Source organism: Suricata suricatta, chromosome 9, assembly GCF_006229205.1.
Source record: "Suricata suricatta isolate VVHF042 chromosome 9, meerkat_22Aug2017_6uvM2_HiC, whole genome shotgun sequence".
Taxonomy (NCBI): domain Eukaryota; kingdom Metazoa; phylum Chordata; class Mammalia; order Carnivora; family Herpestidae; genus Suricata; species Suricata suricatta.
Window position 1 is genome coordinate 24,666,603 of NC_043708.1, and position 12,920 is coordinate 24,679,522.

Genomic DNA, 12,920 nt, shown 5'->3' on the forward strand with positions numbered 1-12,920 from the left:
TTCCCCAGAGGTGTCCCAGCTAGGGTCGCCCTGACACCTGCTTCACATGGCAGCTGCTTAGAAGAAGCTTTTCCCATCACTCCATCCCCAGGGGGTCCTCTGAGCAGCTGATGGCTAACCCGTGTGCAGCCCGTGAGGGGCACAGGGCTGCCCTGAGTGGGTTACAACTGACTTTTGAGGCCACTCACAGAAATCAGGTGACAGCTGTCCCCATTTGCCTGGGGCTGAAGGGTTTCCCAGGACATAGTCTTCACTGCTAAAACCAGGAATATCCTGGGCAAACCAGGGTGGTTGGTCACCTTACACTGCAGCCAGGAAGACTGGGGGGTCCTGCCAGAGAGTCAGGCCTTCTCCATGTAGCCAGGGAGCTAGGTCCCAACTCCTTAGTCCAGGGTGATAGGGGTGACCCTCCTACAGCACTGATTTGCCCAACCCTTTGGAATGCAGGAAACAGGGTATCCTGGCGTCCTCTGCCCCCAGGAGCCAGGACAGAGCAAGTAGGCTGGCAACCACCTCCCAGCTCCCTGACTTTGGGGACCCCCTGCCTGCTTATCTTGCTGCTAGGCCTTTCTGTGCTCAGCAAAGATTGGTTCAAACCTTTCCCCATCTTGCCCCGATCCTCCCAGGACTGTCAGCCTGGATTTAGTGCCCAGGTGCCCTCAGATGGGGCCAGGCCCCTGCACTCCCTGACTTCCCACAGGCCCGCCTGCTCCAGACCTGCCCTGAAGGCTGACAGCGGGGAGGGGAGAAGAAGCCAGAAGCAGCGGGAGCCCTAGGGAGTGTGGCCAGTGGGGTGCTGTGCCCAGCTGGGGACCCTGCAGTCGCTGGAGCTGGCTGAACCCACTGGGGGCATGCTGAGGTAGGGACAGGGAGCAGCAGGGACTTCCCGGCAAGCAGGTGGGCCCTGGTGCAGCGGGGACAGGCAGGTGGGGGCGCATTAGGCCAAGGAAATGCACACGCTCTGGCAGGCTGCTCTCTCGATGGTGAGTCCCTAATGGGAGCGGAGTGTGTGCCCAACTGAGAGGAAGGATGGAGGGTGGGAGCTGTCTGGACCGAAGAAGGTAGCCCCAAAGAACCTCAGAGTAGGTAGAGCCTCTGGAAGAAAGCACCTGGCCTCGGGGAAGGGAGAACTTCCAGGCAGCACCGAACCTGGGCTGGTGGAGTCCCAGGCGCAGAGCGCTGGCCGCCCAGTCCACGGGGTGGGGAGGACGGTGCCGGGGCAGGGTGCGGGGTGGGGTTAGGATATGCACTGCTGTCTCCTGGTGGTTTGGTGGGAAAGCGGGGCTTCCTCAATGGTCTCCAGTCTCAGGGGAGTCAGCCCTGGCCCAGGCCCTAGCACTGCCCACAGAGAAGGAAAATCATACCAAAGAAAAAAGCCAGTTACAGATGAGCCCACGCCCTGCCCTCCCATCCCCGTTCCCCAGCCCCACTGCACCCGGGACTCTGCACGTGGCCGGGCGGTGAGACACCCCCTCCTCTGGGGCTGCTCGTGGCCATGATACAGGGCTTGAAGGTTGAGGCTGGTGGCTGTGGAGGTCTCCGCGTCGGTCGGTGGGTTGTGCGCGGGTGGGAGTCGGTCCATGTGCCGGGCCCTCAGACCTTGGCCTCCAGCATCTCCAGGAAGAGTTTGTGCATGGGCACCTTGCCCTGCAGCTTGATGCTGTAAAAGTGCTGCACGGCCTTGGCGGCCGTCTGCCGCAGCAGAGGCAGCGTCAGCAGCAGCTTGCCCGTCCTCCGCGGCTCCTCGTGGCGCTGGCCCAGCTCGTAGTCCTGCAGAGCCTCGTGCAGCAGGTCCTGCAGCTTCTGCACCGCCTCCGCGTCCTCGATGTACATGGAATCTGCGGGCACACGCTTCCTGTCAGCGGGTGTGGCCAGACGCCCTGGGGCACAGGCTCCCACCGGGGCCTCTGCGGGCCGCCTTCCAAATCCTCACTTTACCACGGAGGAGCCTTGAGGCTCACAGAGGATAGGCTGCCAGCCTGAGGTCACGGAGGCCAATGTCAGAGCTGAGCTTGGACCCAGGGAGTCATCTGTATGTAGGAAGGTCATCTCTCGAGAAAGCACCGAGAGGTAGCAGGTGGAGACCCCAAAGGACTTGAATGTGAGCTGACCCCCCCACTGCACTGGAGGGTCCAGGGGGACTCGGGGGCCAGCCTAGTGGGTCTGGGAATCCTGCATCCATCACTTGCTAAGCTGTGCCTTATTTAACCTCTCTGTGCCTTATTTTTCTCATTTGTTAAATGAGGTAAGATCCAGACCTACTTCAAGGGGTTGAATGAGTTAACAGAGATGGAGGGCTGAAAACCTGTCCCAAAGGAAATGCCCAGCTGGTGGTATCTTCACCATCAGTACCATCCTCACCAGCTCGCCTTCAGTGTCATCAAAAACCTGATAGAATGCTGGGCACAGATTCCAAACAGAGAGGGGCTGAGCTCTGTGTGGAGGTGGAGTGTGGCGGGGGGGGGGGCGAGGGTCTGGGGCGGCCGGATGCCTGGGGGATAGTGAAGGAGGGTGCTGCTGGGAGTTCTCTGAAAATCCTGAGGAGGGCTCTGGGTTCAGGCACGAGTTGGGGGTTCAAATGACAGTTACCTAAATCTCAGCAGGGCAGGTTCAGACAGCTGGGTCACAGTGGGGTCTGAGCTGAAGCAAAGGCAATTTACCAGAACTCATTCCCGGGCCTCAGGGAAAATACCCAGCCTTCTTCTGACACTCCTTAAAAGCTCTCTGGCCACCACACTGCACTGCAGTGTCTGATGCCTGGCAGAGGTGGAAGCATATAGATCAAGTAAGCCGAAAGCTCTGGGTGGGGTGCCCAGGAAGGCGGGGGCGAGGCTCCAGAGTTCCTCAAAAAAGCAGGGCAATTCCTTCACATGCTGGGTGAGTGTAGGGACCAGACTACCAAGGCAGCTGTTCCAACTGGCTGACCCCCGGTGACTGCTTCTGACCTTCTGGACCCACACTCAGCCGGTGCCTCCAGGATCCTGCCTTCTCCTCTTGGGAGAAAAGCAGAATGAGGCGGCTAAGCTTCTCAAGTCTTAGATGCTGGATTATTTTGGCCAAGTTACTTAGGCTCTCTGAGATTGTTTCCTCATCTGTAAAATGGGGCAAACACCTCCCACCTCATAGGGTAGTGGTGAGGCACATTCCCAGACACCTTGTGCATGCAATACTATCATTACTATGAGGACTCAGCCTTCGCCACTTGGAGATGGAGGATGGCCCCGTTTCTACACTCTCGTCTGCTTCCAGAATGTGCGCCCAAGATGTGCTGGCCCCTGTAAGGCTGGGACCTGGCCGACCAGACCCCCTGCCTCCCGCCAGCTTCCTCTCCCCCTCCCCCCACCCTCCCCAAGGAGGCCACAATTGGCAGCTGCCTTCGACCAAAAATGAAATAAAATAACATTGCAAGACTAATTTCTTTGCAATCCATCAGCAAGTCTGTATCGATGGCATTGATAAACTGTTAATTACAAAATCAATGGCTATGAATTTTTTCTGCTGTCGGGAGCCTTGGAGGTGGGACTCAGGGTGAAAGCCAGCAGGCTCCTGAGGGGCTGTGGTTTGAGGCTTCGCTCTCCTGCCTAGAGCCAGTCCCCGAGCCACATGCGAGTGGTCCCATCCCACGCCCTCAGCCTGAGCAGTGGCACCTGGGCCACCAGCAGGACCACGCCAGCCGTCTCCTGGCACCTGTCTCTCCTCCAGCCAACACACTGTCTCACTGGGGGACCTTCCTACCTTGCTGCACAACCTCTCATGGCTCCCTGGACAGACCCTGCTGCAACCCAATCCCTTCCTAGCCCCTTCCTAGCCCCAGAGCCTCTGGTCAGACCCCCAACTTACTGTTCTGGCCTTCCCCACAGCAGCCCTAGGCTTTGCCCCATTTCCTGCCCAAAGCTGATTCCTCGACTCTGCAGCCAGGGCTGTGAGCACCGCAAGCTCCTCCTTCCCATTTTGAACTACCTGTGCCTACGCAGAAGCCGCAGGACAGCCTGGGAGAGGCCACCGCGGCCAGAAGTGCAGGTTCCAGAACCCCATGTCCCATGACAGTGTGCGCCCAGGCGAAGCTTGATCCGGCTGAAGCTTCCGATGGGCTCGTGTCACCAAACCAGTGCCAGTCCTCAGGTGCTGTGTGTGCATGGTGTGCCTGTGTGTGTGCATATGTATTTGTGAACATATGCATGTCTATGCATGTGTGTTCACGTGTGCATGTGTATTTGTGAGCATGTCTGTGTCCACGTACATCCATATCTGAGTGCATGTATCTATGCATGCGTCTTCACGTGTGTATGTATATTTGTGAGCATGCGTGTGTATGTGCACGTGCACATGTCTGTGTCCATGTGTGCATGTTTGTATTTGTGAGCATGTATGTGCACATGGGCATGTGTGTGTCCCTATCTGTATGTGTGCATGTGTGTGTGTCTGTATTTGTGAGCCTGTGTGTATATCCCTGTGCGTGTAGGTCTGTGAGTGCATATGTGTGCATGTGTGTGTGCACGTGTAGGTGTCTGTATTTGTGAGCATGTATGTGTCTGTATGTGTTCATGCATGTCTGTGTATATGTGTGTGTACGTGCGTGTGCCTGTATTTGCAAGCATGCATGTCTTCACACATACATGTATGCCTGTGCGCATGTGTGTGTGCATGCATGTGCCTGTGTGATCAGGCAAGAGCCAAGCTAAAGAGCTATCTGAAAGCTGTCACAGCCTGACGCAGAGGGGTGGGGTGGCCTCTTCACTCTCCTCCTCCCCCCGTGGGCCAGCCTGAGCTCTAGGTCAGGCATGAAGTGGTCAGCAGAGTCTAAAATCAAAGACGTGCCCTCCAAGTCCTGGCAGCCTAGCTGGTCTCACTGTCCCCACTCCGTGTCCCCTGCTTTCACCGCGTTCCCTCCACCCACACAAACTCCCACCCATCTACCACGGCTGGCTGACGTGCGTCCCTCCCAGTAGGCAGCACGGGCTCACGAGGGGTGGGGCAGGTCTGTATGGTACAGAATGGGGGGGGGGAGCTCTGTCACTGTGCATTTGTCAAATCTATAGACCACACAACACAAAGTAAACCTGCATGGTAACCAGGGACTTTTGTTAATAATAATGTATCAATATTGGTTCATTCATTGTAACAAATTACCACCCCAATACAGATGTAAACAGTAGAGGAAACCGCACGGAGGTGAAACTGTACAGAGGTGGGGGAGGAGGGTGGGACAGACTGGTATACAGAACTCTAGAACCACCTGCTCTGTTATTCTGGAAGTTTCAAACTACTTTTAAAAAACCCAACGGCATCAGCATTCTCTAAGAAAGAATACACTATCATTTTGGAATCTTAAGATGTAAACGGTCTGGGGCGCCTGGGTGGCTCAGTCAGTTAAGCATCCACTTCTTGATTTTGGCTTGGGTCATGATCTCATGGTTCATGGGATTGAGCCCTGAGTCAGACTCTTGTGTTGACAGCACAGAGGCTGCTTGGGATTCTCTCTCCTCTCTCTCTGCCCCTCCCCACACTTGCTTACGCTCTCTCTCTCAAAATAAATATTTAATAAAGTTTTTAAAAAGATGTATGTTATGTATAGAAGCATGTAAAATTTTAATTATTCTTTTGCATGTTTATTAATAAAAAGGAATTGAACTAAAAAAAAATGCTTCCCTCTCTCTATTAGATCAGGATCCCTAAAAGCAGAGCCCATGACCAGGGTCTGGGTGCATGGATTTTCTGGGAGGTGTGCTTTCAGGAGAAAGGAAGGGAGGGAGGCAGAATAGGGTGAGGGTGGGAGCATGCAAGGTGAGGATGTGACCTCAGCTTTGGCCTGATCCATGCAGAGCTCAGATCTCACCCTGCCAAAGTCCAGCCTTTTGTTCCCGTGTGGGTCACATTAGCTGAAGGTGCCAAGGTACACAGCTCCCCGGGCAAGGCAGGTGAGGGCAGATCTTGGGGAAGGTGGCAGCTGTGAGCTATTAGGAGCAGAGCTCGGCAGTAGGGGGGCATTGGGAGCGCCAACCCAGTAAAGGGGGGCCGAGCAGGGCATCAGCAGCACCCCTGCATTCTCTGGGAAGCCATTTGTTAGGGGACCGACTGTCTCCGTTTCCCAGGGACTGAGGCTTCCTGGGACATGGTACTCTTACTAAAAGCCTAACTGTACCAAGCAAACTGGTTGGCTACGCTATCTGTACTGTCTTCACCTGGGAACCAGCTCTCCCTCTTCCCCGTGCGGATAACACTTTGTTTCCTCTACTATTAATAATAATGATAATAATTAATATTTATTGAACATTTCCTGTAGGCCAGGCACTGGTCTAAGTGCTTTATCTTCAGTTGATCATTTAATGCCAAAGTGCTTGAAGAAGGTACTGGGGTACCCCCGTTTTACACACAAGGATGGGGCTAAGGACGGTGGCCAACTTGGCCAAGGTCACGCTGCTACTAAGCGTCAGAGGTAAAATTTGAACTTGGGTCCATGCAACCCAGACTTGAGCATGAACTCTAGGACATACCGCCCTGCAGCAGAATCGTGTGTGCATGCCTGACCCTCTGTTTAGGACCGGGAGCCTGATTTTCTCCTGAACTGTCCATCCCCAACTTGGCACAGTACCCCCACACAGTGTGGGTGCTCCCGAAGTGTGGGCACTGAGTCCACTCCAGCCCGCTCACCTGCACTGCCAGTGCCTGGCCCCTCTCCCCAAGGATTCCAGCCAGAGGCTAGAAGGGGCTGAAGGAGTGCAGGTGAAGCTGCCTTTTTAAAGAACTTTGTTTTGTTTTTATTTTCTTGAGAGCGAGCAAGCATGCAAAAGCTGGGGAAGGGCAGAGGGAGAGCGAGAGTCCCAAGCAGGCTCCTTGCCCAGTGCAGATCCTGACACAGGGCTCCATCTCACAACCCTGAGCCAAAATCAAGTCAGATGTGAAGCCTCCTTCTTAATGATACAGCAGACAACTCAATAGAAAAGGTTTTCTCTCTCATGCCTGAGCAATTTGATTGGGAGATTCAAGGAGTGGTTATAAGCTGGGGGTTGATTTTGCAACCAGAGGACCTTAGTTTGAGTCCCAGGTCTGACACCCTTTGACAAGGTGACCCTGGGCAATTTTCTCCAAGCCTCAGTCCCCCCATTTATAAATGGGCTAAAAAAATCACGAAACCCTTGCTCATAGGGTTGTAAGAATTAAGTTCATAGCTAACTTATTTAACAGGTTCAACACTTACTATACGCCAAGCAGGTTTTGAGTAGGATATGATGATATGCAAACAAATCCCTTCCATAGTCTGGTGGGGGAGGGACTCTTTTCGGTCCCCATTTTACTGATAAAGAACAGGAGGCACAGAGGGAAGTGACTTGCCCTAGTAGAAGCAGGACTTGACCCTTAGCAACGTGGCCATGGCGTCTGTGTGGCTGTAGATGGGGTGGGCCAGACAGCAGGGGCTCAGTGCAGAGAAAGCCCTACAAATCAAGGGCTCGGAAAATACCTATCGCTGGTCTTTGTCACTACCCCTTTAGCTCCAGGCCAATGCCCTGCACAACCTTTGGTGACAAGAACCTCCGACATCTTCACACCATCCTGCCCCCGCTCCCAAGCTCCAGGGCTGTGCTCCCCCGGGCCTAAGAAGACCTCAGGAGGCTCCCGCTGTGGGGCCCGTGCCCACCCTTACCTGAGTTGGCCAGAGCCAGGGCCTTGAGTGTCACAAACTCCTCCTTCTCCACCTTGAGCTTCTTGTACCTGCGCACGAGCTGCAGGATGGCCCGGTAGAGCTCCAGCAGCCCCGCGAGGCGGGAGTGCTCCTCGTCCATGATGTAGTCCTCGGCATACACCAGCTTGTCATCATAGGGCAGCGAGCGGTACACGATGCCCAGGATCAGGATCTCCATCCAGGCGCTCTGCAGCAGGCTCATCTGGTCCCCAAGCGAGAGGTTCGAGAAGCCTGGCAGGAGAGGGGGCGGGGAGGGCAGCGGCAGTCAGGTGGGCTGGCTGGAGGAGGTGGTCCCGGCCACCCCTAGATCCTGCCCCTCCCCCTGTGCCTGCTGAACTCCCTGTCCTTCCTGTGGTCAATGAGTCAGACAGGGAATTCACGGAAAAAAGTTACGTAACGAGAGCTCGGTCAATGTTGACAATTGTTATTATCACGGCTCTTGTTAGTTCTAGGCTATTTTCAAACGTCTGGAGAGGTTTTTTGGTTAAATGCGTTTGTAACTGAAGGAGTTTTAAAATTCATAATAGGATCAAGAGGCAGCAGTCCAGGGTCCCCTTCCCTCTGGGGACTTTCCAGATCCTTCTCTCTGCTCAACCAGGGGATGTTTTGGTGTTTTATTATGACACCTGATCCTCAGTGCGGACCCGAGTCTCAGCTGTGTGTGCTGACCCAGGGGCCCAACCAGGAGAAAGGACTCAGCTGTTCCCAGCCAGTGACTCCCTAATGACCACAGCCCGGGGCTGCTAAGAGTTCAAGAGCCCCCAGGGTCAGGGGGCACGTTCTCACAGGGCAGTCTGTCCTCCATGGGTCAGACCTCTGCTGCCCTGGCCATCACTCTCCACCTAACAATGACCTAAGCTGCCCCGCATTCCATGAGCTTAGAATCATGGGAGTTCCCCCCTCCCAGCTCGTAAGGAGGTTGACCCCAGACATCCCCAGGGACAGGGATGGCTCCAGAATTATAACACAGTCTTGTCCAATGTGCTCAGGAGACTCCTGGGCCTGAACCCTGACCCCCCCATTTCCTAGGTGTAGGCTGACCATGTGAAAACTATCACTGCCCCAAACCTTAGCATCCCCTTCTGTGAAATGGGTACAACTAACACCTGCTTCAGACTCTCCACGAGGTCTCATTAAGACAATGATTATGGAACATACAACTTGTTCACCGAGCTGGTACTACTGCTACTAAAAATGAGGTGAAAAGTCTCCATCTGCAAAATGATAATAGTGTCTGGAACTGCCTCACACATGTACTTAACTGAGGCAGGGAGCAATTCACATCTATTTTTTAATTCTTCCCCATCATGGGGCTCAAACTCACAAACTGTGAGGTCATGACCTGAGCCCAAACTGAGAGCTAGATGCTTAACCAATGGAGCCACCCAGGTGTCCTGGAACAATTAACATTTTGATTGGGAGTAGAGAAGAAGGAGGGGGAGGAGGACGAGGAAGGAAAAAGGAGGGAGGAAGTAGATTTTCAAACCTCTTGGTCACTGAACACAAGGGGATAACTCGAACCAGAAACCCCAAGATTGGCTTCCACGCCGACCACGCCAGAAGGATGGGAAGAAGAAAGTGCATCCACTGAGCCACCGGCTCCGTGCATCAGGGCTGCCTGGGGTGAGTCTGCCTATGTGGGTCTCCGCTTCATTGGCACCCCGGCACCTCACCCCTGCGGGTGTGGCGCTGATGCAAGGGCTTCGAGGGTGAAGAAGTGGTTTTCAGACAGCCCCCCTCCGTCCCCTGCTCCGGCGGTGCCCGGCGGGCCTGACCGAGGGGTGATGCCCGTGGCTGTCGTTACTATTACTGTTTTTGTTGTTATTAGAATGCTAGTGGCATGACTCTCTTCTCCCTTCTGGGCATAGCTGGAGCCCGGGCTGGTCCTGAGCTTCTCAACAGGCCCATCACTCTGGGTTTCCGTGGAATCTGTCGCACCCCTCACCTGCTGTCCTGAGTCTAAAACCCACTTCATTTTCCAACCAGGGCACTAGCATTCCACTTTAGGGGGCACTCCCAGGGCTCCTGGCTCGCCACCCGGCTGCTGGCACCCACAGGTGACTGACAAAAGAGCTGAGCAATGACACCAACGGACGGGGCAGGACTGGACTGACGCACGTCCTCAGGGAGAGGGGCCAGGTGCATGCGTGCTGTCCGGATCCCGACACGCGAGGAGTTGTGTGGCAGCCTGTGTGGCAGGGACAGCCAGGAGGTAATAAAAGGCAGATAGAATGGACATCCAATTTCCCTTATCGGGCCTCTGAGCGGGAGAGGCCTTGGGCGACATTAATGAACAGATCCCAATCAGCCGGCTCATGAGGGTACGCGCACGCGGGGCCGTGGGGGGCTGCCCTGGAAACAGAGAGCGAGGGAAGATGTAGGAGGTGGACGGGGTGCGATTAACAGACAACTGTAAAAAGAGAGGTGAGGGAAGAGCGAGGCTTCTGGAATCGAAGGAGAAAGGACCCCTGGAGGCCCACCGCGTGGGTGCCATCACCAGAGGGACAGTGACAGCAGCTTCTGTCTTGTTCATCCAGCACATCCTCACTGGGCACCAGCTAAACGCCAGGCCATGTGGGCAGAGCAGTGAGCTCAAACCAGGAGGGGCCCTGTGTGCCAGCGCACTGAGCCCTGAGGTCACCGTGAAGTCAGGACAGTGAGAAGAACAAGGGAGATGGAGGACTCAGGACACAGCATGGGCGAACTTGGCCTGAGTGCCCACGGCTCTGCAGAGGGAGACGTGGGGCTGAGTCCTTCGGGGCGAGAGGAGCGCTACGGACGGTGGCAAGGGTGGGGAGGGCACCACTGGCGAGCGCACCCCAGGGTGCAGGGGCGAGTTGCTGCCCATCTCCCCCGCCCCACCTCCAAACTCGGTGAGATCTACTTAGTCATGAAGACAGGCTCCAGGCTCTGAGCTAGCTGTCAGCACAGAGCCCAATGCAGGGCTCAAACCCATGAACCTGGGGATCATGACCTGAGCTGAAGCCAGACACTGAACTGACTAAGCCATCCAGGCGTCCCCCACTTAGTCCTTTAGACAGGAGTTTGGATTTTGCCACCTTTGCCCATCACGTAGAAGTCAGAGACAGGCCTGACCCCTGGGAAGAGGAAGGTGGTGGTAGGGGGACAGTGCTCTTGAGCGTTTAAGCCAATCCGAGGACAGACCTAGGCCTGTGTGCAGACCTCTCTCCTAGCGGACTCAGCCCTGGGCCCCGACCTCTCTCCTTCTCCTTGAGCAGCTTCAAAAGGAGCTGGAAAGTGCTTTGAAAATCCAAATGTAGTCTCCAAGGGGGCAAGAGGGGGGAATGTGGTATGTTCCAATATTTTAAAAAGCTCAAATACTTCCTAGTACTTGAAAAAAGACACACCAGAAGGAAGAATGAAATATAAAAACTTAGCTCTCGGAGGAAGGAGGGGAGGCGACAGGGACAAAGGGGAAGTTTCCGTGCGCACATTTCCATCTATTTCTATCCATATTTAAGGTGTCCCCCAAACAAAGTTAAACCAATCATAAAACAACCACTAGGAATTTCTCCCAGGAAGAAAAGCATACACAAATACACAGAGATAGATGTGAAAGGGTGTTTGTTGGATCAGACTGTGATGGCCTCAAGCAGGAAACAGCCTAAATGTAACTAATGTGATACATGTAATTACTATATAAACATAATTATTAGCTAAATAAATGACACATTAGAAGCCACCAGAAAGAATGAGGTAGAACTGTCTCTGTGGGTGTGGAAAGACACTAGAATCCTAGCTCTGCTGACCGCTGGCTGCGGTGCTGGGCATGGCTACTTCTCTGTGCCTCTGTTTCCTCATCTGTAAAATGGGAATGATAACTACTACTTTCCTAATGGCACTGTTTGGATTACATGAGCTACTGTGTGGAGCACTGAGACACTGCCTAGCACAAGGGAGGTGCTACCATGTTACAGAATTCAGTGAGAACAGCGGGATGTAAAGCAGTGTTCTAGAATGGCCCTACGGTGGGGAGAGAACATGTGCACATGTGCGCGTGTGCGTGCACACACACACACACACACACACACACACGTGTGCACACCGTGGCTATACACACCCAGGATATCCCCAGAAGGACGTTTAAGAAAGACGAGGGAATCAGAACTCCTAATTTCCATCCCTCAGTCACCGGCTGTCATCTTTACCGAAAGCACATATTCTTTCTTTTATTTAAACCCAAACAAAGGGCTGTGGTGCTCCTCCCTGCCCTTGGGCCAAGCACCCTCCATGTCTGCTTTCCCTTGCAGGGCTGGGTCCCCTCCTCCAACAAGCAATTAGCAATTCTGGGACAGGGCGACTGCTGGGAGAGCCTGGTGTGGCCCCGGGGCATGCCCTGCCCACTTGAGGTCCTGCCCTGCCCAAGCTGGCTGCCCCCGACCCCCCAAAGTTGCTTTATCTGCACCGCTGATCTGATAACACTCAGGACCTTCCCAAGGCCCCATCCCCCAGTGGTTTGACAGCGGGAGCTCCTAGAATTTAAGGGGGAAAAAAAGAGCACATAATTTGTGGCAAGTGGAGTTCATAATCTGTTAATTTATTATCGTTTCTGTCGACCTGGAGGGCCATTAGCAGAGGTAATAAAGGGAGATGTAATTATAGGATCTGAGGCCACTCCAGACACAGCTGCTGTCACTCGGTAGCCCATATTTCATCAGCCGCTGGCATTCTTGTCTCCCCCCGCGTGAGCCAGCCAGTGGCTACCTGGGAGCAGGGCTGCTGAGGAACGACCCCCCCTACCCTCCCATGAGGAGGCCTCTGGGGGCCCCCTTCCCCGCAGAGGTGTGCATATGCCTACCTGGCCTGGGAGCGTGCTCCTGGCTGGTTGGTGCCCCCTCCAGGCCACCTGGGGTGACAGGACAATTCATCAAATGGATACCCACTGCCTCTTAAAGGCAAACCTGTCACTCCCTCCGCTCCCCAGGAAGAAGAGGTGGGCACTTTAAAGACCTGGGCTACAGGGCACCTGGGTGACTCAGTTACTTAAGCAGCTGACCTCGGCTCAGGTCAGGGTCTCACAGTTCGTGGGTTCAAGTTCCACATCGGGCTCTGTGCTGACAGCTGGCTCAGAGCCTGGAGCCTGCTTCAGATTCTGTGTCTCCCTCTCTCTCTCTCTCTGACCCTTCCCCACTCATGCTGTGGTTCTCTCTGTCTCAATTAAAAAAAAAAAAAAAAAGACCCCAGCTTATCCTGTCAGCAGCTCAGGACTTGGAAAAGT

The 12,920-nt window shown here is 54.5% G+C and overlaps 1 protein-coding gene across 2 annotated transcripts in view; it reads right to left on the reverse strand.

The window, feature by feature from the left end:
• Nucleotides 1-6: 6 nt before the first annotated feature.
• The window catches only part of ESRRB (estrogen related receptor beta), a 168,776-nt gene continuing 155,862 nt past the window's right edge, over nt 7-12,920 (reverse strand). For both annotated transcript variants that reach the window (XM_029951299.1, XM_029951298.1), the window contains exons 6-7: nt 7,643-7,912; nt 7-1,838 (exon numbers count right to left, since the gene is read on the reverse strand). In XM_029951299.1, coding sequence (XP_029807159.1) covers nt 1,594-1,838; nt 7,643-7,912 — 515 coding nt within the window. In that variant the 3' untranslated portion in view covers nt 7-1,593. The remainder of the gene's footprint in view (nt 1,839-7,642; nt 7,913-12,920) is intronic.